At 38.6% G+C, this 23,066-nt stretch overlaps 2 protein-coding genes and 1 pseudogene across 5 annotated transcripts in view; 2 read left to right on the top strand and 1 right to left on the bottom strand.

The window, feature by feature from the left end:
• Positions 1-374: 374 nt before the first annotated feature.
• Positions 375-2,545, bottom strand: LYC (lycopene cyclase). Its single transcript, XM_010274926.3, has one exon. It carries the CDS (start codon positions 2,057-2,059, stop codon positions 545-547), a length of 1,515 nt encoding a protein of 504 aa, XP_010273228.1. The 5' UTR covers positions 2,060-2,545; the 3' UTR covers positions 375-544.
• An 8,948-nt stretch (positions 2,546-11,493) lies between these two features.
• Positions 11,494-12,603, top strand: LOC148790169 (F-box/LRR-repeat protein At4g29420-like; annotated as a pseudogene).
• Positions 12,604-19,663: 7,060 nt separating this feature from the next.
• The window catches only part of LOC104608836 (uncharacterized), a 54,237-nt gene continuing 50,834 nt past the window's right edge, over positions 19,664-23,066 (top strand). For 3 of the 4 annotated variants that reach the window (XM_088891831.1, XM_010274932.3, XM_010274927.3), the window contains exons 1-3: positions 19,664-19,801; positions 19,896-19,994; positions 20,346-20,699. The gene's annotated coding sequence lies outside the window, so the exon portion shown is untranslated. Of the gene's footprint in view, positions 19,802-19,895; positions 19,995-20,345; positions 20,700-23,066 lie in introns of those variants that run through there. The other variant, XM_088891832.1, reaches the window with a different exon arrangement.

The following is a 23,066-nucleotide window of genomic DNA, read 5'->3' as shown; positions in this document are numbered from 1 at the left end:
TCCTATAAAAAAAAAGTGAGAAATGAGAAACGAGAAACTCAAACTAGCCATTGCTGATCAAAAGAAAAAAAAAAAAAAAAAAAAAAAAAAAAAAAAAGAAAGAAACTCAAACTAGTTATTAAGTGTATTCTACAACTATACCTGTAGATATGTGTACCATGAAAATTATTCTCTGCGGCAGAATAAAGATAAATTTCAAGATAAAATGACCAAAAAGCCAAACTTATCAGCATTTGGAAATCAAAAACCAACTTTAGTGAAATCACAACTGAGTATTATAGTTTAATCATATATAACCAATATAAAGGAGGTGCAAGGATAGTGGAATACAGAGGAAAAGAATCTTAGACTCATGCAGAAAATACATTGATTACTAATTCAACTCAATGGGGGAATGACGTCAATTTCTGATGTTCAGTAAGAAAATTGCATTACAGACTAGCTTGAGATAGTTGTAGTGGCATCTATTTGTGACAACAAAATAACCATTTTAGATACAAATACAATGCTGCATTTAACATACACCAAATGAATATCCATCATCTTAATCTCTATCCTGTACTAAGTTGCTTATCATGTTTACCAGAGGAAGAGTGCCCTTTGCCATAATCTCTATTCTACTAGTATTAGAGGCATGAGAGAACAATGAAAGTCCAAAGAATATAAGTTCAGGAAGAAACAATCTAGATGACAAGAAGCCATGCCAATAATGAGGTTCTAGATCAAAAAATGCATCAAAAAACCTCCTTGTGCTTTGTAAATCAAGCTTGAGTAGAATATCCATGCCAAAGCAGAAAAACTCTCTCTGTCTCCTCCTCTCTATGGGCCAAAGATCCTTCCAAACTTCTGCAGATAAATCGTTGCCCAAAATCCCTTGCTCAGAACCAATGTACTGAACTATTGATTTTGCAACTATTGGAGCTGCTGCAAGTGTCCTTGCCACCATGTACCCAGTTGAGGGGTGAACCATCCCTGCAGTACCACCAATTCCCACAACCCTCTGAGGGAGCACAGGAAGGGGACCACCCATTGGAATAACACATCTCTCATCTTCTTCAATGCTTTTCACCTTTATACCCAAGTGTTTCAATCTGGCCACCATCCTTTCCTGTATATCTTCCATGGCTACTCCAGGTCTAGCAACTAAGGACGTCTCTTCCAGAAAAATCCGTTTGGATGAGAAGGGCATTGCATACAAAAATGTGGGAACCTGGCTATTTTTCTCTTTCAGTTCCTTCTTGTCATTAAGGTGTGAATCTCTCCAATCCATGAAAACCATCTTATCCAAATCAAAGGGGTGTTCTTCTACTTCTGCCAAGATCCCATATGCCACTTGGTACCCAGGGTTATAGGGCTTATCATACTGAACAAGACACCTGGAAAAACCAGTAGCATCAAGGACTATGGTGGCCTGGATGATGACTCCGTCATTGCAAATTAAAAGAGACTTAGACTCCTCGTGTATAACTTTAATGACCTTTGCCTGATAAAACTTGACACCATTAGATATGCATTTCTGCATCATTTTCGACTTCAACTGCTTTCTATTAACCCTGCCATAAGGCCTATCAAGATACTTCCTTGATTGGTCATCGATGAAGACAACTGCCCCTGGCCAGGTTGTGTCAAGGCAATCGAGCAAGTCCATGGCTTCAAACTCATCCACCCAGACCCCATAATTGTTAGGCCAAATTACTCTTGGAGATGGATCAATAGAGCATACTGAGAGACCAGCCTCAGAGACCTGCTGTGCAACAGCAAGCCCTGCAGGACCTCCCCCAACAACTGCCAGGTCCACGACGACGCCTTTTGATGGGTCATACATCGGGAGCTCAAATTCAAGGTTCTCCTTCTTGGTTTCGGGGACGAGTTCCAAAAGGGCACTGTTGCTAGCCCTAATGCAACCATTCCTACACCATTTCCTATGAGCTCTTCTGGAACGAAGCTCAACATCCTGCCTTTGAAGCTTTGAAGAACTTAAAGGATTTTGCTTTTGTGCAACCCCATGAAGCGGGTGCAGATATTCAAGCTTATAGTGCGTTCGGAGCAGGGTACCCATGAAATTATGTGGTGGATTTTCGAAATTTATCAGAATCAAAAGCGTCTCAGGAAGATCAAAATATGAACAGTGTGTAAAGGATTCTCGACTTCCTGACCTGAATGCTTCGAGCTTCTGCAAAATCTAAAAAGGGATGCAAGCGAAGCTGGCCTTCACACAACTTCAAAAAAAAATCGTAGAATTGTGACAAGAACTACAGCAGAAAGAGCATACTGGAACACAAATATGCAACAATTCTAGTGGCCTTCAGAATTTATCAAGATTTTCTATTTTCATAGTGACTCATAATGGATAAGAAGAACTGAATCCAAGTGAAGCCTTTCCTCAATGCAAATTAAGAAAATAGATTGAGAAGACTTAACGACGAATACAGAAACGAGAGATGGACAGAACGACAAGAGTTAACATCTTAAGAGAGGTGGAGTGGGGTTGGGTGGAGTGTGGGTGACTGAGTGTGGTGAGTGGGGCCTACCCACCATACCACATCATGGCCCACGCATTTTTCCTCCTCCCTCCAATATAATTATAGAAATGCTCGGCAACAGAATGGCGGTGATCCTTGATATCAGTCCACTGGTTTGCACTTGGCAGTGTTTGTCTGGTTCTGCACAAGAAGGGCACAAAGAATTGTGTGGATTCAGAAGTTCAACCGACTAAAGCGGTAGCTGGTAGCCTAGAGTTGACCCACTACGTGTCTCGTGTTATAACTTATAAGCTAGTGATTTCTACAACCACCTCCTGATTCTACGATTAGCATTTCCACTTTGTAGAGCGCTGTACAGATTGATACGTGGTTGTGAATCCGCCTCGTCAACCAATAAAAAGATGAGCTCGGATCTGCTTCTACCCACCACCAGACACCGACACGATGGCAGAGATGTTTCCCATGTGCGGCTGTAGCATCTCGTGGGTTTTTTTTTTATTTTTGAGAAATGGTGACTGGTTAGATGAGATGAGACCGGATTCAGTCCTCACAAATATGCATAAATAGGAAGCACCTAATCGGAATTTAATTCAAATTGAACTCATTTTTTTGTGGGTTTTAGACTAAATGATCTTTTAATTTGTACCATTTGTTAGGGTTAGATTTTTAGAATCTAAACTCTTTATGCACATAAAACTACAAAACCCTTTTTCGATCCTATCCTCTTTTACATTTGAGTACGGGATGGATCGGACTAGTGGATTGAATCCAGAACTTCTTATTATATATAAGCAATAAATAAGAAAAATAATATAAATAAACATCAAAATTTTTAATTATATACATAGACACACATTTGAGGTCGGCTCAATTAGTAAATAAGACTATATTGGGATTGAACTTTATTTAAAGATCAATTTAAACTGAGTTGAATCAAACTTTTTATGAGTTGAGCTCGAATAGCTATCAATTTGTATCCACTTCATATAAACTATCAATTATCTTTTACATAAAATTCAAAATATTATTATATTCAATACCTAATAGGCTAATACATAAGTGCATATGCCTTCTAACAATATATGGGTCGGAGATGGTTGGGATTAGCCTAATATGAAACCTACCCATACCCATAAAAGGCCATGTAAGTTCTTAACAATTTGAGTGTGCTTTAGAATCCAAATAAACCTATTTTCTGTTAATAATGTATATTTTATTCTATGTTTAATTGTGTAGGTTTATGCTTATTTTAAATAGATTACCGTTGCCCTTTTTACCCCAACTTTCCAAGTTACCCCCATACTGAAATTACAAAATTACCCCTTTTGACCACCCCAAGTTGTCAAATGCTCCTCTCTCTCCAAATCCTAACTTACTAAAACCCCATTCACTTTGAGAATTTTTGAAACCACCCTTCCTTCCCATTATTATAAATAGAAGGCAACATTCCTTAGAAAGGGGGCTCGATTTGAAGAAGAAAGAGGGGGTTCTCTCGATTTTGAAAGGGGAAGAGTGTCTCCGAATCCGAGAGAAAAGAAAGAGAGGGAAATTTTCGAACTAAGAATAAAAGAGAAAAATAGAGAGAGAGAGAGCATAGAGGGGCTCTTGAATGAAATCAGCGAGAAAGGATCTTGTGACCAAGAACAAAGAGAGAGAGGGGGCTGTTGAGCTAAAAGAAGAGCGAGAGTGAAGAGAAAGAGAGGGGTGAAGAGTCTCTCAAATTTGGAGAAAGAGGGAGGAGATTGAGAGAGGATTATTGAGCGGGAAAGAGAGAGAGAGAGTAGAGATGTTGAGAGATGTGGAAGATATTAGCTAGAACGAAGGAAAGCTGAAAAGAGAGAAGCTCGAGTTCAGCCAAGAGAGATCAAGAAATCAAAGGGATGTGGGGTATACGATTCTTTCCCCTTTCCTCCTAGTCACCTAATACATCAGCCATCTCTGTTACCATCGCCATTTAACACCCATCACCACTGAAATACCGGTGCCACTATTCTCCCCTCGACCTGCCTCCCTCTTTATTATGAACTAAAAATCCTACTACATCAACCCAAGCTATTCAATGTCATTGACTTAGTCGAATCGTCTCAGTTAAATTCGCTCATAGTGTACACTTTTATTTGGATTTGTGTTTTCTCGTTTTCCATGTTTTGACAACAACATCCTTAATTTGTTCAAAGGCTATATAGAGGTAAATCTTTTACCTCACTCTCTTGGAAAGTTTTTTCCTTGTTTAATATCTGGTGATCTTTTTATTTGGTCCCGCTTTATTTTTGTGAGTATAAAAACCAATGTGTCCTCCCATATTTGAGAGGTTAGCATGCTCTTTCCACTCTACTGGAGAACCTCATTTCTCAGTTCACATCCAAAATAAAGAAGGAATTCAGCTTTACATTGACCGAAGAGAAGAGTGCCTAACCCCTTCCATCTCTCTCTTTCTCTCTCTCTACTTACCTAGATTGGCCTTGTCCTGGCTAAATGGTATGGTGTCGCCATTATTTCTCTCATCTTGATGGGTGGCAACTCCATCTACTCAGCCATGGAATGAACAACCAGTTTTTTTGCCTCATATCATTCCAACCCCAAACACATGTACTCAATTACTATCTCCACCAGGAACAAGGATCCCCAAATTTCCCTAACCATTCCTAGCCATGGTTTCATTCATTCATTTTGGATTCACTTTCTCCTACCTTTTTTATAAGTTAACATATTGAAACTTGACTAAGTTGTTCGTTTTTTTATAAATTCTTATAAAATCCTAATATCTTTACGTCTTAAAGGGTATATGATGATTTGGTTTATCAAGTAATATTTGATATATCAAGTCTCAAAAAATAGTATATATTATATTACAATATACATAATTTTTTAATCGAGGGGGTTTAGGGCTGGGCTTGGAGCAAGGTGGACAAATACCACCCTGCCCCATCCCTAGTCACTTGAGTTTTTGATTTTTCCAAAACCTGCCCCAACCCCAATCAAGAGTTGAAAAGACCACCCCAACCAAGGCAAGGTGTAGTGACACTCTCCCATTGTCTAAGGGTGTAGATTCTTTGTTAAACATTCACGAAACTATAGAATCCTTCACAGACACATAGACTAAAAGGACTTTGCATAAGAAATTAATGGATGCGCTACAATATTTCCTATGGGTTAAATAGTTATAAAGAAAAGTAACTATAGAAAAAATGTTTTATGATAAAAGTATAAATTCTATTATCAAGGAAACTCAAGGAAACAAGTACATCTGGCTTTAAATGAATACACGGAAATCCCATTTCCAACATGAATTTCTCATTTACACTGTATCTGAAGAACTTACAAAACCAAGATAAATGAACTTGTGCTACTAGAGCACATCTTTCTAGAAAAAAAAAAGAAAGAAAACAGAACAAAGATCTACTTGGTCTCTTTCAATCATTGATTAGTTTGAAATTTGGATAGCTATTTGTGGTAGAAAATAAAATAAACAAACTAAGCAATTTGCCTCCATCTTTCTTGTCCTTCATGCAAGTTTAAAATATTGCAACATCTCAATGTATATCGTATGATATGTATCGGATATTGATGAATTAAAAAAAAAAATCCAAATATTAGGATGTAGGAGGAAAAGCCATATTTTAATCATTAACACCCTTTCAGATAGCCTGCTTCAATCCTTGAAGTCTAAAACAATCTTGAAGCATGGATATCACCCTTTGCAATTAGATATTTTGATACTTTGGACCATATTTGCCTGAATGTGGATTTTTTTAACTTTACGGTGTGAACTTGGGGCTATTTAAACAATGAAAATAACCCATCCCACATGTGGAACAACTTTAACTATGTGAGAAGATAAATGCTTTATGTCAATGACATGACATTTTTCATATTTTTTACAAGATAAATAACACTTGAAAAGAAAAACAAAACCATCGCAACAAAAAAAATAAAGGAATGTAAAATATAGAGAACTACCCTTTACTTTGGGGGCACTAACACTTGGTTACTTGAACTTTCATTTGCAACAAATAGCTACCATGTACTTTCAAATTCAAACACTTTACCATTGTTCTACATCTTTCATCTCTCATTTTTTTCTCTCTTAAACAAATGAAAAGAAAAAAAAATGAAAGAAGATAGGAAAAGTTCAAAACATAGGTTTCTTAGATGTAATAAAAAAGAGGGCAAAATGGTCTCACTAAAGTGCACAATTGATGGAATACTAATGATAAGAGCAACGTGTTGGAACCTAAAAGTAGATGGTAGCTCTCTCTTGCAAATGGAAACTTGAACGCTTAAGTGTTACTACCCCAAAGTATACAGTAGTTTCTCATATTTTACGTGAGAAAAAAGACAACCCCCTAGAACCAAAAAGTCAAAAACAGAAAAAAAGAAATCCATCTTGCTTCCTTTCTTCTCTCTCTTTTATCTTTTCCATTGACGCTGCCTCTTTTTGGCAGTACCCTGTTGTTCGGACTACTTTCAGGTAGACCTGTTCATGGGCCGGGCCCGGCCAGGCTCGAGCCGGGCTTTTACTCATCATTAATGGAAATACGCTAGGCCTGAGCCTGAGCCCGAGCCCAGCCCTGATAAAAAGCCCGAAGCTTGAGCCTGAGCCCGATAAACACAGTTTTACATTCTTAAATCAAAAAATTTATTCAAATGGACATAATCACATAACTCATTTTAAGTCTAATTATAGGTCGAGCTGGGCTTTTTGGCCCGAGTTTAAGCCTGCAGGCCTATAAACATGTTCAAGCCCGTCCGGGGGCCGGGCCAGGCCGTCGGGCCACCCGGCCCATGAACAGGTCTACTTCCAGGTGGCCGACGACTTAGAGGGAGAAGTGGAGGATTTTTGTTGGATGAGGACTCGGATGCCTGGCTGAATAATCCCTACCTGGAATGTGGCTTGGATGCCTGGCTGAATGGTTCCTACCTGGAAGATGTCTTGGACGCCTACCTGAATGGTGACGAGCTAGAGAGGTGGCTCTGACGCATAACTGAATGGTGATGAGCTGGAGAGGTGGCTCTGATGCGACCTGCAAGGACATAGTGTCAGAGTCCCGGGTTGCTTTACCCGGGGTGGGCAATCCGATGCTTAAGTTAGTGAATCAGAGATTTTAAGATAGCTAAATGTGAGAGAGTTGGAGAGCTGCGAGAACTAAATTGTGTCTCTCCCCTCTAGGGTTGGAGGTAAGGCCTTTATATAAGCATTGTTTGGCGTGAGCATCACGCAACACGTCCGGGATCTCCGGGAGGACGTGCCTAACTGCTCCGAAGTCCTCGGAGGTAGTCGTGCATGTAGGCCAATCTTTGCTCCTTACTTGGTTTCTCACAAAACATTCGGTGTGAGAGTTGACTTCCGAGAGACTCGGGAGTGATGGGATGCATGCTGAAATCGACGGCAAGCACGTCTCATAGGTCACCAGGTCGGCGCTAGAGGCATGTCGCCAAGTCGTCAACAGGGGCAGATCGCCAGGTCGAAAATAGGGGCAGGTCGCCAGGTCGGCGCTAGAGGCAGGTCGTCAGGTCGGCACCAGAGGCAGATCGCCAGGTTGGCGCTAGAGGTAGGTTGCTAGGTCGGCACCAGAGGCAGGTCGCCATGTCGGCGCCAGAGGCAGGTCGCCAAGTCGGCACCAGAGGCAGATCACTAGGTTGGCGCCAAAGGTAGGTCGCCAGGTCGGCGACAATGCTAGGTCTTTAGCTGGGACTTCATCATTTTGGCTAAGGCAAGTTATCGCCTAGGTGGTTCTAGGTGTCACCCAGTTGTTCCGAGTTGCCATGTGTCATGATGTTAGTGGAGGGCCAAATCTACCCTCATCAACAACCATTAGGGGTGCAACTTAGGTGGGCCCAATCTGGCCTGACATGAGTTTTTGCACCAGTTGGCTTGGGTGGGTTGAGGTTTTGGGTAGCTTGAGCCCACTTGAACAAATACATAAATATGTCTATTATATTTATATAAAGTATCTTTTTTCTAATTATATATATATGCACAAAATATGTATATGTACATTAATAAATGAAATTTCTGTATATTTTCAATTAATTCTATTCTTAAATTATTAGGCCATAAAGTCTAAGTAAAAGATAACTATATAATATATGCATAAATTCTTTCAAATCTAACCAACCCACCCAAGCCCGACTAACTTGGTTAGGCCTAAGCCCAACCTGAGTTATGTTGGGTTAAACTAAAGGTGGGCCTAAGTTGATAAAATTAGGCTTAACCTCGGGGTGCGCTAAGCCCAAACCCGAGGTTTGCACCTCTAAGGATTGGGCTTAAGTTGACCTTCACTAGTTTCTTCCATCATTAAGAGAGGGAAATATAAAGTTATATAGGAGAGAGAGAGAGAGAGGGCTGCTTGGGCTAAGCTTTCCGGCCGGGAGGCTAAGATTACATGGTTGAAGATAGAGAAGGAAAACCTCAAGAAAGAGAAGTGTCCTGATTATAATTGCATCAAATGAAAATAACCAAAATGGAACTCTTGAAATCAGTAAAAATGTTGATGCTCAAGGTTTTCCAAAGTCAAAAAGTGAGGTTTACAATAGAAAGCAGAGGTGTTCCTTATGGTATAGACGGCCAAAACGGATCAAACTAAATTGAAGTGGCACCAAACTTAAGAATGATCTGGTTTGATTTGGAACAAAAAATCAGTTTACAATTTTGGTCCGATTTTCTAATAGAACTCAAACCAAATAGAATGGTCCAAATCGTATTAAAAATTGGCCCAAATTGGTATTAGAATTTGTCATACTACAATTTATTGGTTTAATTTGAGACTTTTCTCCAAACTAGATAGAATCGAGCCATGAGCACCCCTAAGAGAAAAGTATGGAGATGAATTTCCATGTATATTGACACCATCTATTCTTAACCGATAAGGAACCACATGATGCAACTAAGGGAAGAATTTGTATTTTGAAGTGCATTGATAGAGCACTTGCAATCTTTTAAGTAGTAGTCTAGGGCATCCCTTCTTTCTTTTTAATGTAACACACACACATTACATTAAAAAGAATAGGGAAATTTCCTAAAGTACCCCTAATGTTTAGGAAATTGACTAACTCTACCGTTACTCAAAACAAAACTCAACTAATGAGAAATTGGTAGAAGATGAAAGATATCAGGGCCATAAGCTACCCAAACCCCCAAGCTCCCATCTCCAACATATACACCTTCCCCCATTTGAGCATGCTAGCCCCAAGCCTCCATTGTTGTTCTTATTGCCACTACTACACCGTTGGTTGCGCTACAAGTAGAGGAATTCCAACTGTGTTACTTGTTCAGGCACAACTTAGGCTTGTTGGGAACCCATGATTGCCACTGTTGTTCTTATTGCCACGACTGCCATCATCACACACTCACACTTGGCCCATCGCCGGGAACCCATGATTGCAGCCTTCAATCCCCTACCTCTTTTCTCATGCTAATCACTTGCTTTTCTTTGCAAATTCAGTCATTTTAGATTCTAGGCCTCATGTTGATCAAATTCGAATATTCGATTTAATAATCGAATTCAAATTCAAATTGAAACATTCGATATCCATGGGATATTAAATCGAATTCGAATATTGTTTTTTATAATTGATTTCGAATTCAAATCTATCCTGAATCGATTCGAATTCGATTTGTTTACAAGCCTAGATATCATGACCACCTATTATTCCTCAAGTGCTTGCGCCACCAATGACTTATCCACCTACTCCTATGATATTATTTGATCTATCGATCACATGGCAACCTCGGTCAAGGTTTAATTTTGCTTGAAATTGAACTTAAATTGTAGGAAAGCTTACAGATTTGGGGGGAATATTTACAAATTTCTCTTATTGATATCTTTTTTTTTTTTTTAATTTCTAGTACTAATTTTCATTTTAGCAACAAATTTTCTACCCACATATAACCTACAAATCTATGAGGAACTGTTCAATGTTTACAATCAAGTAAAAACATGAATGAAAAAGCCAACATCAATGTTAAGCTTTCTTCCTAGTTTTGTAATATTTAAAACAACTTCATTGGCCGAGAGAATGCAAATGGCCCGAGGACCCTTGTGAGAAAATGAAAATATCTTTGCTGCAACATCCTTACTTGTATTTATAGTAACCACATAGTGTGAAGTTTCCTGCAGTTGTATTTGCAATCAACTCATCTAAAGAAGCAAGTATTTGCTAGAGGTGGAGCCAGTGGCCGCCCTCTATTTCGCTTGGGAGAGAAGTCAGAAGAAGATGAAGAATAGCCTGGTGAGAGTGCTATGACTATGCTCCCATCTGAACCATGCTTTCTTGGCCTCCCTTTCGTCTTTCTACCCATCTGAACCATACTCTATTTCATTTCGAGTCATTTATAGTGCCAAACAACTCTTTCCAATGGGATGAAGTTGCTTCTATTATGCGAAAGGACCAGATGTGAGGCTTGGTTCTCACACGAGTTTCTAGAATTTCAATAGCAAAAATCAGATATCATCGAAGCAGATATTGCTGGATAAGCCCACCTGAGAGCCGGAAGTGGAGGATATTTTCTCGGAGCACATGCATGGCATTTTCTCTCTCTTATTGATATCAATCATGCATATCTTTGTGTAGATAAGCCAATCAGCACTAAGCAAACCCTTAGGCTCTATTTGTTCATTGAGAAAGGGATGAGAAAAGGGAATATTCCTGAATGATTCTCCCTTTCTTATGTTTGTTTGTTGGTAAACAGTGTTTTGGGATGAGAAACAAGAGGGATGTGGGATCCCAAAATTAAGTGAGCGGGGTTGCACCAAAACAGTGCGACCCCGGTGAGAAAAGAAAACGCTAAGAAAATTGCTCGGGCTTTATTAGAGCAAGAAGTCGATCATCTCCTCTCTCTCTCTCTCCACCACTAACCATTTTCTTCCTGTTATCAACACCTCCATCACCGCCGCCGATCATCACCACATCCTCCTCCAGCATCCCAACCATAACCTCCTCTTTGTTCGCTCATTCGCCTACAAATCATACTTCAGAGTTCAGATGGTGTAGTTGTCACCTCAATTCCATGGACGAACTTCCTCCGGCTATTGTTCTCGAAATACTAAACCGACTGAATGATTCCGTCGATTTAGCTCGTTGCAGACTCGCTTCCAAGACCTTGAACGCCGTATCTTGTGATGTTCGATCTTTGAAAATTCTCTGCTCATTCGATCGATATCTGAAATCAAAGGTACCCACAACCAAAAGCTAGATTACTCCCTTCAAAACGATAGTTAAGAATCTTGTCTTGAATTAGAGAAATATTGAATTCATTACCATTGGCGTTGAAAAACCATTTTGGGGGATACCCGACGACGAATCCGACGATCTCTACCTTACGACGGTTAATTTCGTGTCTCAATGGTTGTCGGCTATCTCAAGACAATTGAAATCTCTAGCAATTTCGAATTTCTGGATCCAATCTTCCTGGTGACGATCCGATGTTCTGTCTCTGATTTCTTCATATTGTGAGTTAACCGAATTTCATTTCATCCCCCCCCCCCTTTTTCTTCTTGACTCTTTTTTGTCTCTATGGACTATATCTTTGCGCAATCAACAATCTCATGGAATTTATATTCTCTTTGTAAACCCACATTCTGATTCTAGACTATTTGAATAACCAATTTAAAGTTTTGGATTCCAAATGATCCAAATTATGATCACAATTGACAAAAATAGAGAATTAGGAATTTGTTAAGAAACAGAGAGGTGAAGAATTCTATTGTTAAGAAACAATTTCAGCAAGCTCTGGACTAATTTTTGTTTTCTTCGTAGGCCACTCCCTTCTCGAATTGGAGGTCAAGAACGCTTGGCTGTCGGTGGAGGGCTTGAAATCAATGCCGGTGCTCACAAGTTTAACACTAGAATTTATAAGACTGGATGATGAAGACCTAGACAAGGTGAATGAGTGCTTCCCCTCACTGCAAGTTCTTAATTTGATCAGCGTTGGAGGGCTTAGAAACCCTAGAGTTCATCTGCTGCAGTTGAAAAAATTTTCTTGCAAAACAAACACTAGAAAGTGGATTTTCTCACAAAAATTTTCTCAGCAAACAAACACATTATAACTAACTGAGAAAATAAAATTTCCTCTTCTCATTCCATCCTTTCTCAGTCCAATTTTCTTAGCAATCAAACATACCCTTAGTATCATGCTGATCTCTTTGCGAGGAAGATGACAAAATCACTAGATAACACGAAACTTCGAGTGGAATAGGTACATAGCTCTTTCACTGGAATAACCTTAGCCCATTGCAGCTAGAACAACCGTAGCTCCCCCTGCCTCCGCCACTGCCACAACAACATTAGGTTCTCATTCAATCACCGAATTCGGCAATGGGGTGGATTTAGAAGGATTCCACACATGGAGAATATCTCATCGTCTGCATAGTATTATGCAGGGGAGATGTTCCCAATTCATGGGGGGTAGTGTGTTGCGGGTAGACGTGGGCAGGGTTCTCGTGAATAGGAGATCTGGACTGATTTAGAAGTGGGTTTTCTTTGTCATTTATAGTTTGATACTAAAACTATAAAAAAGGTATGTTAGAAATTTTTAAAAATACATTAGTCATGTGTTGTCACATGTAAACGAAGTGTAACAGAAAGTTAACGATAAGGGTGGTTTTAGACAATTGTCAGAAAACTTAAGGGTACTTTTAAGACAATATGTAAAGAATAAAGATAGAGTTAGTCAATTTCCTAAATCATAGGGATACTTTAAGAATTTTTCCCAAAAGAATATGTATGTAATAAAAAATGGGAAAATTGGAGATTAATACCCTATACTTTGGGCCTATTTTCACTTTGATCACCAAATTTCAAAACATTCTAATCTAATACCTAAACTTCCAAGACGTGCCAATTTAATACCTAAACTTCCAAGACGTGCCAACTTTACCTATTGTTAACCAATCATCAGTAGGTGTGACATCATGTGCAACTTAAAACTTGAAAATGAAAAAATTACCCTTCAAAATAATTATTTTAGGGTGGCAAAACTACCAATTCATGTAACAGTGTTGTGTCCTCATCCCCTCTATGGACCTTTCCAAATCTACACCTAGGCGCCAATGCACCCGTGAAATTCCAACACTTAATGCCACATTCATGTCCTGCCCACAATTGAGTCTTGGTACACGTAATGGTCCTCAACTTCCCTCAAGTCCTTAATGGATGAGAATCATGAGACCTCAATTCCAAGATCGACAAATGACCCAGATGCACCCGCCCTCACTGGCACCTTAATGATCTCAGTCTCACTAGGTCACCATCGCTACCTATAAACTCCAGAAATCAAGGTTTTTAAAAACGAACGGAAACAGAATCAGTCAGGGACCGATTTTCGGTTAAGCGGTTCAACTGTTTGGGTTAAACGGTTCAACCTGTGATGTCATAAATAAATTAAAATAAAAAATATATTTATAAATAATAAAAAATAGTATAAAATTAAATAAAAAGGAAAAAATACAGAAAAAAACAAAAAAAATTATCTAAATACAAAAATAACAAAATATATAACAAATAGAAAATAAAAAAAAAAATACAGAATTTTCCTCTCTGTTCTCCCTTCTTCTTCTTCACTACGATAAAGAGTAGAGCCGATAGTCTCTATTCTAAAGAGAAAGTTTTAAAAACAATAAAATGAATAAATTAATAAAATAAAAGCAAGAGTATGAGGGAGAATGAGAACAAGAATCATGGAAAATAAATGGAGAGATGGAAAGGGGAGGAGGAGCAACGACATTGTTCTTGCTGCTCGCGAAGCAGAGTATATGTTCTCCTTCGAAAACAAAAGCAATAGTTTGAGAGAACTTATGTAAAATCGTTGGCCGCCACTACAAAATTTCCGGTTGCCGCTGTTCTTATTTCTCCTTGCTACTTACTGATAACAAGAAGAAGGAAATCCGTCGTTGCTCCTTGTTGCTCACCGCCATAGATGAAGCTCTTTTGAGGAAGGAAATCCGGATGACAATCGCCGGTTATCGTGATTCACCTTTGATCGACGTTGGTTGTGGCTGCCACAGGTCGTCGATCGCGCTGTCGGAGTATGAGAAGGAAGGCTAGAACTTGGAAGGGTTAGAAGTTAGAAGAAAAATCTAACTCGTAAGGGAGAATTTGGGATATGAATGGAATTTTTTTTTAAATCGGACAAAAATAAATTTTGCCTACCCACAAACCGCCAATGTTGTTAGGAATGGCAATGGGTAGTGTACCCATGCAAATTGTCCTATCCAAACGTTTTCTACTAAAAGAAAGTTTCTTAATGCTTATTATGTGATTTGAACCTAGGTCAATAATAATAACACCAAATCTCTTAACACTACTTTAAACCACTAAGCCATTTCCCTTTTTTGGTTATTTAAAGGAATAAAATAGATTTTATTAACTTTTGTGTTCATCAAAACAATCAATACATATATATGATTAACAATTCCAACTAAAAATTAAAAGAAATAATATTTAAAATTAGAATTTTATAACTAAATGAAATAAATAATCTATCAAATCCAAATTTACATCAAATGATAATTTTAATCCTAAAAAATTTATACAAATAAAATATTAATAATAGAATAATTATCTTAGTACTTAAAATTTATAAATTTGTACATGATATATAATATAATAGGTTGATATTTATGCATCACAGGTATGAGGTATTGGATACCTTAAAGTCAAAACCCAAACCCGTCTCAAACCCTATAAAATTTTAATAAACGGGTCCTATTAGGGTCGGGACGGGTCCGATACCAAAAAATTCCCGTGAAATTTCCATCTCAAAATGCCGCCACTAACATTCAAGACATTGCATTCATCGTCTGGCAACTCTAGCTCTAAACATCAATTGAAGTTCTTACTAATTTGTTCCTCGTCGAAACTGTGTTTACTCTAGATGTCCCGTGCTTAGAGTTACTATGGATTCTCCGTCGACGTCCTCGAATTTTTCATCCATGATCGTCAGAAGCTCTGAGCTTCGTTAAGTTGAACCAAGAGAGACAAAATAGAAGGGGAGAGAGAGATGGGGTTTATTTGTAATTAAATGAGTTAACTTTAAATTATCCTTTTACTGTATTTGATTGGGTTTAGCATTGAAGCATAGGTGAAGGAAAGTTAGTGCTAAGTCAATGGTTTTTATTTGTTTGTTAGCACGAAGGAGATGTGAATGCAACCAACCACACTGGACAGATGACGCTTCATTGGAGTGCGGTAAGGGGTGCAATCCAGGTTGCTGAGCTCTTACTCCATGAGAGTGCTCGAGTCAATGGTACTGATTTGATTTGTATGGTTATCAGGTTTGTAAAATTGGCAAACAAACTAAAAGTCTTTTGGAAGTATATTTATAGGGACTTGGAAATGTAGAGATTGGAGCTACTACAACACTTGTCTTGTCGGTGATGTTGAAGTTTGCCGGTGAAATTGCTCACTACCACAAACTGCCACTGTCATCACCACCGCCACCACCTCCACTTAAGGTCCAGCATTCACGTGACCTTTTCGCTCGCAGAAGCTACAAAAAACAAAAGCAATGAAAAATTTTCACCTATTAGTTTCCAAGCCAAGAGGACAGAATAGAATTAGTTCTCTATTCACCCTCCTAATTCCTCATTTATTTCTTTTAAATGAACGAGTTTTTCTCTGCACTGACATCTCATTAGGAGAGAGAGGAGGTTTTGGAGATGTCAGTGTCACCGATTCAGGTAGACATTGTGGTGTCCAAAGATGGAAATGGAACGTATAAGAAGATACCTGATGCGATTAAGGCTGTTCTTGGTTACAATAGTGTTGTGGCAAGAGTATAACCATTGCAAAGAATAGTTTTTTGGACATTTTTTCTGATGATATTTCCTTTTTCGAGTAACATTTATACATATTAGAATCGGTGCGAAGAACTGGTTAATAAAGAAAATCAGGTGGCATCTGAAGGGTATTCGTGTCCTTTTACATGCCACTTAATATTAAGTACTAAGTTGGTATGTTTTGAAAGTATAGGTAATTGGCACGTTTTGAAGTTGAGAGACCAAAGTACATAGTAATAAATGTGCAGTTTTCCCTAAAAAATATATAAACTCACATGAAATAAATTGTGTTTATATGCGTTATAAATTCCCTAAAAAATATATTTATATTTATATTTATATTTATATTCACCGCTTTGAGGCTATTTGACACTTAATCATCTCTCCTATGCCCTTGTTTTTTTTAAAGCTTGCAGAAAGAGTTTGGATATGCTCTTCACAGCGTGTGCCTCATACCGACCTCACAACATGTCCTACTGCACATCAGGAATACAAGGTGGGATGTGACTGTAAAGTCGGTGTGAGGCACACTCTGTTTTCATATAGGAGCATATCCCAATGCTTGTGGGAAAGGGATTCCTGCCATGAACCCACCTGTTTCCATTCATAGTATGTGTTTGGTACTGTTGGTGTTTCCTCAAGGGGCATTTATCGGATAAACACTCACTTTGAACGTGTTTCATTTGGTTGTCTGGTTGGGCCTATTTTGGGCATTTCAAGAAACAACCCATAAAACTACTTTACAACTCAACAGGATAAACGTTTTCTCATGGATTGGATGTTTCCTGTTTGATTGCACATTTCAAGAAACAACCATATGTGTGTCTTGGTGTGATACTTTCATTTGGATGTGTAGGAGCTATTAGTTAATCCAATGGTCCAAATTATCTATGCTTGCACATAATGACCGATTTTCAGATTCAACGATGGATTTATGATGCAAACCACATCTAATGGTCAAAAGAGGGAAACTTTAACTAAAGGTTGCTTGCAAGAAGAGAAGAAATATGAAAAACATAATTAGAAGGCTTATCATAAACACATGTGGCTAGTATTGTTGAATTAGAATTCCTCTCAAATTCAAGATGAATAGCCAAAAAGATAGGTTCTTCACCAAATGACTAGACTTGGAAATCCACTCCCCCAAGAAAAATGAATTAAATCAAGTTCAGCATTTCCCATGGTTTGTCAAAACAAACCATGATAGAAAGATTACACAAAGGTTTCTTCCTCCATGAACTTCAATTCATACTTGGTCGAGTATTGCATAAGACCAAAAGAGAAGAAAAAGAATGTACTCCAACATTACACAACTTGGTGCCCTATTTGGTGCATCTTTCCGCGTGGTCTTTTGACTGCTTACAAGCTTGGAAGACAAAAAATCGGTCTATTCTCATTTGGCACGTGGGATATCTGGCCATCAAAAAGATGCGGAAAGCCCATTTTAGGCTAATCTCATGTGGAAAGACCTGAAACGACACATGAAAAGATGCACGTCTACCAAATGGTCTTCGGGCTGCCCAGATTTTATGTCAAAAGCTCAATACGTCTATTGACTATTAGATCTACGAAAAGATCCTCTCAAAAAGACTTGCCAAACGAGCCTAGAATCATGTTTAATGATTATAAGATGCCTTAGTCAATGCGGATTTAGGCAAATGTCCATTAAAGAAGCAACAAGAACCAGCCCTAAAACGTAAGTCACATGGCAATCTTTTCTTAGCAAGGTTACCCATTAAAAATTTCTTGATTACATGAATACTAGAAAGTAGGAAAGACGTATGTTCTTTGGTTTAGTGTTCTTCATTCATAGCATAGAATTGCTTTGCTTAAAGGCCATATGATGGAGATTTTATGCAAGAAAATCACGATTGCCCTTGCCCTTATAGGAGATCACCATTTTAGAAATATAAGACAATTCAAACCCAAAGCAGCCAACAGCAGAACTATAAAGCAACTGGAAACCTCTCTATCAGCCAAACGGTAATTTGACACCTAGCCATAGCAGAAGGGGAAGAAATTACAATTAATATTTAGATTGGGTTTGGTTCTGACTTTTAAGGTGAAAAAAAAAAAAACACCAAGGACATTATACGAAGATTTCTGATCTGGTGCATCGAGGATTTACCATTTAAAAAAAAAAGATTATATATGATAAACTTTTGAGTCCTAATATCAATGAAAGTAATATTTTTAATAAAATTTTATAAATAGGTTAAAAATAATATTAATTAAGGCAAATATACTTTCATCTTCTTCCGGAAACCATTCATCGGCGCCGTCCCTGCAACCTTCGACAATGTTCATCGCCTCCGTCCAGCTCTGCAATGCCGCCACCTCCGCCCACCTTCGCTTCTGCTCCTGACAATATTGTCGGAGGTGGGCGGAGGTAGAGGTGGCGGCGGCGACGCTGGTGGATTTGAATGCCATTTCCATCCACCTGCCTGCCTCCGACACTGGTTGACTGTATTGTGTTACACTCTTACCTTCCATGACTAAATAAATAAATAGACAAACATTTCAATGATCCAATCCATTGACGCTTTCAACCTCCTTGACGCTCAGCTCCGCAATCATCGCTGTTTTAAATTGCGGGACATCAATTAACAAAAGACCGCATTCACTGTTACAGAGTACAAATTTGAAATTTCCTTCCTTTTAACAACTTCATTCAAACGCTTATAATCAAACACTCCTTCACAAACTCAAGCTAGGGACTGGGGAGCGTGGGGCAGTTGGTTACGTCTTCCTAGTGCCAAAACCCAATGAAATTATCCCACAAGAGTGCAACAATGGCGAATACAACTGACAAAACAATATGGCTTCCGTAATTGGACAGAGAGTGCAGTTTCTTCATGTGGACGGCGACTTTCATGCCACTGTAGCAGAATCCTTTGCCACTGATGAAGTAGTATGTCTTGGTGATATTGAGTGGAACCACATCCCTCCTTGCGTCAGTGGTCCAATTGTGAATCGGATGGTTCTCGTTGCATGTCTCATAGTTTGTCTTGTTCACTTCTAGCACATTCATCTGGTTCCTGTCGTATACAAAAACTGCGAGCAGGGGAAATGCAGAACTGGGTTAATTAATAACGCAATAACTCCAATCAAAATCATTGATAAATAGAAAGAAAATTTGCAAAAACTGCGAGCAGGGGAAGTGAAGAGCTGGTCAATGACTATCAGTCTATCACCAGTGCCGCCGCCGCCGCCGCCTCTGTCTCCGCCCACCTCCGGCAACGTTGTCGGAGGCGAAGGTGGGCGGAGGCGTTGCCAGAGGTGGCGGCACTGATGAATAGATGAAGATGAACAGTATTTTTAACCTTATTTAATATTTTTTTAAAAAATAATCTTTTTCTGAAATTTATTAAAATTATTACTTTTATTTATATTGCCTTAAAACCTATAATCCCAAAAAAAAGCATGGCCAAACCCTAACCACGAATTTGGGTATCGAACTGAGGATAGCCGCAGACGGTCGGATTTGCAGAGAGTTGCTTCTTCTCACGCCTTGACGCTGCTCGTAGGTTGTGGACGCCGGTAAATTTGCTGTCGACACCCCGTTAATCCCCGCCTTGATGCCGGCAAGGTGCTTCATACTGACAAATTGGCCATTTTCTTCTTTTTTTGGCAGCACTGTAACACCCGCAAGGTGCTGAATACGTCGACAAGGTGCTGAATACACCGTTAACCCCTTGCAAATTCGTTGCTATTTCTTTTGCCCATTTGAACGGTATGTCCCCCGCCCCCCTCCTCTGAACATTGATAAGCTTCCTTTTTATTGTGAATGTTTCAACGATACAACGGTGGAGTGAAGCTTCCCCCTTATCATTCTATGTTTCAAGTTTCAACCATAATTTTTAAAATCGGATCGGAAAACCGGTAACCGTTCAACCCTCGGATCCGATTATACTATAAACCGCTATTTTTTAATTAATCGTTGAAAAGATTAAAAACCGCTGATTCGGGCGATCGAACCGCTAAACCGTTCGATTCGGGCAGCGGTTCGCGGGTTGCGAAATTTAATTTCGTTCGCTTTATAAAAAAGAACAAAAAAAAATGGCATTCATGTCCCCGATTCCAGCCTTACGAGTTAGGGTTAGAACGAACTTCCAGCCTTCTGCCTTCCTTCCTCGTACCCCGACGGCGCGACCAACGACCTGCTGTAGCCACGACCGACGGCAGATCACGACGACCGGCGGCTACGGCGGATTTTCTTCCTCAGAAGGGCTTTATCTACTGCGACCGGCGACTACGGCCTTCCTTTCTCACAGAAAGGCTTTACCTACGGCGACCGGCGATTACAGCCTTCCTTCCTCACAGAAGGGCCTCATCTACGGCGACCGGCGACTACAGTCTTCCTTCCTCACAGAAGGACTTCATCTACAGCTGATTTCCTCTTGTAATCAGCAGCAACAAGGAGAAGCGGCGGCCACCGGTGAGTTTTGAATTTTTCGCTTAATTAATCTTGCTTAATTATTTATTTGCAATTTTATGTTTTATTTTTCTGTATTTATTTGCACTTTTCTGTTTATTTTTCTGTATTTATTTGCAATTTTGTGTTTTATTTTTCTGTATTTATTTGCACTTTTCTCTTTTATTTTTCAGTATTTTTTCTGTATTTATTTGCAATTTTCTTGTTTTTTTTTCTATTTTTTTTATAATTTTCTGTGTTTTTATGTACTTTTTTGGATTTTTTTGTATTTTCTGCACATGTATGAGTATGACTAAACACATCCTAATTTATCTTTATTTTTTCTGTACTTTTCCTGTATTTTTTTTGTGTTTTCTGTATTTTTTTTAGAATGTTTCTGTACTTTTTTTTTGTATTTTCTGTTTGTTATATGCTTTGTTATTTTTGTATTAATATAGTTTTATTTTTCTGTATTTTTTGATTTTTTTTAGAAATTTTCTGTAATTTTTGGAAATTTTCTGTATTTTATTTTTATATTTTCTGTGTTTTGTACTGTATTAGTTTTGTATTTAGATAATTTTATTTTCTGTATTTTATTTAATTTTATGCTATTTTTATTATTTATAAATATATTTTTTATTTTTAATTTATTTATGACATCATGGGTCAAACCGTTCGACCCGGATGGTTGAACCACTTAACCGGAAACTGGTCCCCTGACAGATTCTGTTTCTGGTTCGTTTTTAAAAACCTTGGTTTCAATGACACCTCCTCTGATGTTGACTGTCCTTGATTTATACATATGATGCTGAATGTTTTTGATTTACAATTTTTCTTCTCATGTTTTTGATTTACATGGTTGTTGTTGAATGTTTTTGATTTACAATTTTCTCATATTTTTGATTTACATCAACACAGTTGTTGTTGAACAGAAGCAAAGGGGTGGATGAAATTCTTTCACTCTAATTTGTAAATCAAGCGTAATGTGATTGGTGAACAAATAACGAGGGGAATATATGAAGAGAAAGCATACCAGGGAGATCAATGACAATAGTACATTTATCTTCCTCTGTCTTCCATCTGTGGCAGTGTTTATTAAAAAAATGTTAATGGAACCAAACCCGCTCCTAATTTCGTTCGTGTTCTAGGATAAAGAATAACAACAAAACGAGAAATGAGAGAGAGAACCGCCTGTCGTGGTGGAAGTCGATGGTGATTGATGGGGACTACTGACGGTGATTGACGTGAGAGAGGGCAGAGGGCGGAAGGCAGGGGAGAAAGGAGAGGGTTAGAGGGGAAGAAAAAATAAAACAAAATATAACAATTTATATAGGTGAATGGCCCTATTCGTGTAAATCTAGCATGTACTCATTTCATTGGCCCCACAGCCCGCTTAACAGCATTGGGGCATTCTTCAAATCCGAGCTCGTTCAACAGCCTAGAATTTAGCCCATCAAATGCATCAGACCCGGACTTGATTTCCCTGATTCTCAACGAACAGAAACTTCGGTATGAAAACTAGGTAAGTTCAATTCCACTACTATGCTGATAAACTATGGTTCTTCTTTTAGTTCTTTAGTACATGTTTTACTATAAAATCATCTTAGTTATTTTTTTTTTAAAGTTTGTTGTTGTCTGCCTTTGTGCTTTTCTCTTTTGCAATCAGAACTGAGTAAAATTTCATTCTTCCCATTCCTTTTCTTATTTACATCATGTCTCTCATAAAGCCTAATCCTCTGGCCATGTTACCTCTTTGCTTTGTTTGTTTTGTTCTTTAAGGAAGCTGGATTTAGGGAGGCTATCCAAGCGACAGAAGATCCCTCATAAAACTAGTTCTTTCTTATAATGTCTCATGCATCATACAGGGGACCTGGGATGACATCTGTTTTCATCCCTGAGTTTGTAATCGACAGTTAGTAACTGACCATTGCCTCAACCTCCCTGGGCTTCCTAACTGTCGATTGCAAGCTCAGGGATGAAGACGGATGCCATCCCAGGTCCCTTGTATGATATATGAGACATTATTAGAAAAAACTAATTTTATGAGGGATCTTCTGTCGCAAGATAGCTTCCTTAAAGAACAAAACAAAACAAAGGAAAGAGGTAACATGGCCAGAGGATTAGGTTTTATGAGAGACATGATCTGAATATGAAAAGGAATGGGAAGAATGAACTCAGTTCTGATTGTAAAAGAGAAAAGCACAAAGGCAGACAACAACAAACTAATAAAGAAAACTGAGATGATTTTATAGTAAAATGTGTACTAAAGAACTAAAAGAAGAACCATAGTTTATCAGCTTAGTGGTGGAATCGAACTCACCTAGTATTCATACTGACAGATTTTTGTTTGTTGAGAAGCAGGGAAATTGAGTCTAGGTCTGCTGCATTTGA

Source organism: Nelumbo nucifera, chromosome 7 (assembly GCF_055504915.1).
Source record: "Nelumbo nucifera cultivar China Antique chromosome 7, China Antique-T2T, whole genome shotgun sequence".
Taxonomy (NCBI): domain Eukaryota; kingdom Viridiplantae; phylum Streptophyta; class Magnoliopsida; order Proteales; family Nelumbonaceae; genus Nelumbo; species Nelumbo nucifera.
This window is presented reverse-complemented; position numbering and strand designations above follow the sequence as displayed.